Source organism: Carex rostrata, chromosome 13, assembly GCF_964058835.1.
Source record: "Carex rostrata chromosome 13, lpCarRost1.2, whole genome shotgun sequence".
NCBI lineage: Eukaryota > Viridiplantae > Streptophyta > Magnoliopsida > Poales > Cyperaceae > Carex > Carex rostrata.
In genome coordinates this window covers 8,695,437-8,698,878 of record NC_135930.1, presented here as the reverse complement: position 1 = coordinate 8,698,878, position 3,442 = coordinate 8,695,437, and the positions used below count along the sequence as shown (strand labels likewise).

General features: G+C 35.2%; 1 protein-coding gene across 1 annotated transcript; it reads right to left on the bottom strand.

The window, feature by feature from the left end:
• Window positions 1–1,548: 1,548 nt before the first annotated feature.
• On the bottom strand, window positions 1,549–2,947 carry LOC144563909 (putative xyloglucan endotransglucosylase/hydrolase protein 26). Its single transcript, XM_078313372.1, has 4 exons — window positions 2,785–2,947; window positions 2,471–2,571; window positions 2,079–2,293; window positions 1,549–2,001 (listed from the first exon to the last, which is right to left on the bottom strand). Exons 1-4 carry the CDS (start codon window positions 2,945–2,947, stop codon window positions 1,599–1,601), a joined length of 882 nt encoding a protein of 293 aa, XP_078169498.1. The 3' UTR covers window positions 1,549–1,598.
• Between the last annotated feature and the right edge of the window lie 495 nt (window positions 2,948–3,442).

Below are 3,442 nucleotides of genomic sequence, written 5' to 3'. Positions count from 1 at the left end.
GTACTGGACGTTTATGCCCATCCAGAATGATTAGTACAATTTGTCCCACACAACTTGATAAGCGTACCAAAAGGATAGCATCCGTCTTGGACGGAACCAAACTAGAACTCTCTGACTATTTTGTTTTTATTCGTTCCATCCAATTTGGTCCGCTCAAGGCGAATGCTCCAAAAATCAATAAGTCTGAAATATACTTTACTTAACTACTTGATTATTACATAAATCTATAGCTTCGTAAATTTTGTTGACTTTTTAGGTTCATCAAAAGAATCTTGAAATTCAGCACTTGATGAATCATGGTTCTTCATTATAAATCTTGTAATTAAAGCTTTGAACCTATCTTTGATTCTTCATTATAAATCTTGAAATTAAAGTTTTGAACCTGCAAACTTACTAAATCATGTAAATGGTTAAATTCAACTAATGCATGTTTTGTAAATTTAGTCAAACAAAGTGTTAAAAGATTGCATACACGCACTTAACTATTTTTCAATACACACTTAACTATTTTTTTAAAGTTATTGGTTGTCTACTAACAATTTGAGTGATAAAAAATATATATACAACTAGTCAAATGACTCTAATTCCAAGATCTACTTCTTTATATATTCTCACAAAAACCTCTAAAATACTCAAAAGTATACTAATCACCCTTAATTACTCTCCAAATTTATAGACCTACTCGTTTACAGGACCTATTCTTCTAATCCTACTTATATACATTCATAATTACTCTAATATCTTAATCCCCCGTCTCACTCTACAATCGAATCCGCTCTTTCGACCGGCACTGCGCTCCGACAGCTGGATCTACTCACTGTCGCGCTACAATCGAGAAGAGATCAATTCTACGCTCTGAATTCTAACGATACCACGCTCTTGAAGAGGTAGAGAGAAGGAAAATATTGTTGTCGGAGATGAGACTTAGATCCTAGATAGGAGGGGTGGAATGGAGTGAAGAGTGGAGGGGGTTGGCGGCTCTAGGATTCGCTTCTCGACAGTTAACTATTACATCAATGCAGTACCATTTTTTAATGTTAAACGAATACACACTTGCTTAGTTTTTTTCAAAAATGTTTTCTAAAAGAAAAGAAAATGTCCTTCCATCATGTCCACTTTTTGATGCATTTAGTATTATTATCTCTTTAGTTTCCAGTGAGTTGCCTAAAACGCGTTCAATAATGTTTGACTAGTCAACCAATTGTTTAATTTGCACTTTAATTTGATTTTAATATATATACATGCCAAGCTGCAAAAAGATTGATACGATCGACAACAAAGACAGTTTTTCAATATGACCACGACTATTTTCATTAATCAAAGGCATGGTCCTAAAACATCATGCATGCCATAAAGATCAATGGCCTACAGTGTAATTACTTCTATAACTAGAAAACTTTATTATCAAAATAACTCAACGTGATTAGTCATAATAACTTTATTTCTCGTATAATATATTCCATAAAAATAATACACAGGCACAGCCGAAATATCGCCCTTAAAAGGAAAAATAATAAAAGAATAGCTCAATTCTTACAAATTAGTGTATACATCATTCACCAAAATATATTATAAGAATTTACTACAGAAGACCATAATCAGTACTGAGGCTTGGAGCACTCAGGAGGGAAGTTTCCGTTAAACCTCTGTGTGTCAGTGCAGTAGTCGTACACCAGGTATTGATTTCTGATGTTGTTCATGGTCTTGAGTTGGGCCTGCGTCAGCTGCTTGTACTGGGCATTGAAGTACCAGTTCGACGGGTTGTTGCATTCCTTGGCACTTTTGGGCTTAGTGTACAGGCAAACATTTTCCTGGTAATTGAGGTAGTTAGCAACAAACGGCTGATAGGTCCAGTTGGTCTTGACTTTGCCACCCTGGCAGGCCCAGTCGTCAGCGTTCCAGATGCTGCTATATACCCTTTGTGGCTTGTATTTGGGGAAAGGGATGCCTTGGTCTTCGTAGTTCCTGAATACTCGTATTGCCTTACCATCTACTAACCACCTGCAATAAGATCATGGTTATAGTTTTGGTATTAATTAATTGTATAGTTTGATAATGAACCATTGTTGGAGACTTACACAACCATATAGGGATTCCAGAAGATTGTGTAGTTGTGGTAATCTGAAGTCGGATCATACCAACTCATCCTGAATTGCTCCTCTCTGTTTCCGGTTCCGCTGACAAAGATGTTTGTATGTAAAGTATAGTAATTGTCTCCGCCAGTAAGGTTGCCCAGAAATTCAAAATCAATCTCATCGTGTTCATCATCCTTCGTTTTCATTTCAGATGATATCTGTGATATATAGATCAGTTTTAATTTTTGAAGATCAGTCAATGCATATGCCTTTTCATCACTAACATTGTAAATACCAAATACAAGCTGTCCAACATCTACTCGACTAAAATCCGAAAAGCATATCATTAATAGAAAATAGAGTAAATTGTACGTAGTCAAAAAAAAGTTACACACATAGTAGGTCGTGACGACAGCAGCAGAGTTCCCAGGAACGAGCTTGATCCTCATATCAATGTATCCATAGATAAATTGATTGTAGCCTTCAATAGCAGCTCCTGAAGAATGACATGAATATAAAATTTAAACTTGCTTTCCATTTTTTAATTAGATGAGAAGGCTCATAACTTCTGTACCTTGGAGCTGCACCCTAATTCACAAGTAGTCTTTTATTTATAATTAACGCCATACTTAATTCTACTCGTCATGGTGATTCATGGTGTGTTTGCGTAATAATTGAAGTCTCAAGTAATTTGAAATATTTGTTATACCTGACCACTTATTTAGGATGAGCTTCACGCGATCGTCGTTAATCTGGCAGTTATCATAGCCCCATGTACATTTCGTATTGGATGCAAAGGATGCATTAACCAACGCTTGTTGCAAGGCTACCAATGAAATTAGCGCCAGAAACAAAACCTTTTCTGTTGCCATTGTTGTTGTTTTTTTAACTCGGTTGGCGAAAGTTAAATCTGATTTTTTTTTTTTTAGTCTGGCGCTCTGAGGGAAACAATCAAACAAAGAGACCCTTTATAGATAGGAAGAACCATTGATTAATTAATTTATATTTGAAAAGAATATCTTCAAGATTTTTTGCCCCTAGTGTTTAATTTTTTTTTTTTTTTTGACAACCACTTGGCGCTTTATTGGAGTGCATGAATTGTTGTCGAGTCCGGTTTTGGTTTGATTATTGGAGTGCATGTATTGTTTGTTTTGACCACCAATTTTCGTTTGTTTTGACCACAAAATTGTTTTGAGTTTTGACGACCAATTGGCGCCACAAACAATTGACCAACTGGAAATGAAAAATATAACCATGAAAAATTATATATATGGTGGTCAAAACAATACTTCCAACCGAAGAGGAAAACATAAAATATTAATGATTTAGATAATAAAGCAAAGGTACAAATTACATCACATGACTAT

What these genes read in the sequence shown, in the direction of transcription:
- LOC144563909 (XM_078313372.1), bottom strand. Translation starts at nt 2,947, where the DNA reads ATGGCAACAGAAAAGGTTTTGTTTCTGGCGCTAATTTCATTGGTAGCC. An exon ending in CATCCTAAATAAGTGGTCAG is followed by an intron (nt 2,572 to 2,784) that starts GTATAACAAATA and finishes GTCATTCTTCAG; the next exon opens with GAGCTGCTATTGAAGGCTAC. An exon ending in CTGTCGTCACGACCTACTAT is followed by an intron (nt 2,294 to 2,470) that starts GTGTGTAACTTT and finishes TATATATCACAG; the next exon opens with ATATCATCTGAAATGAAAAC.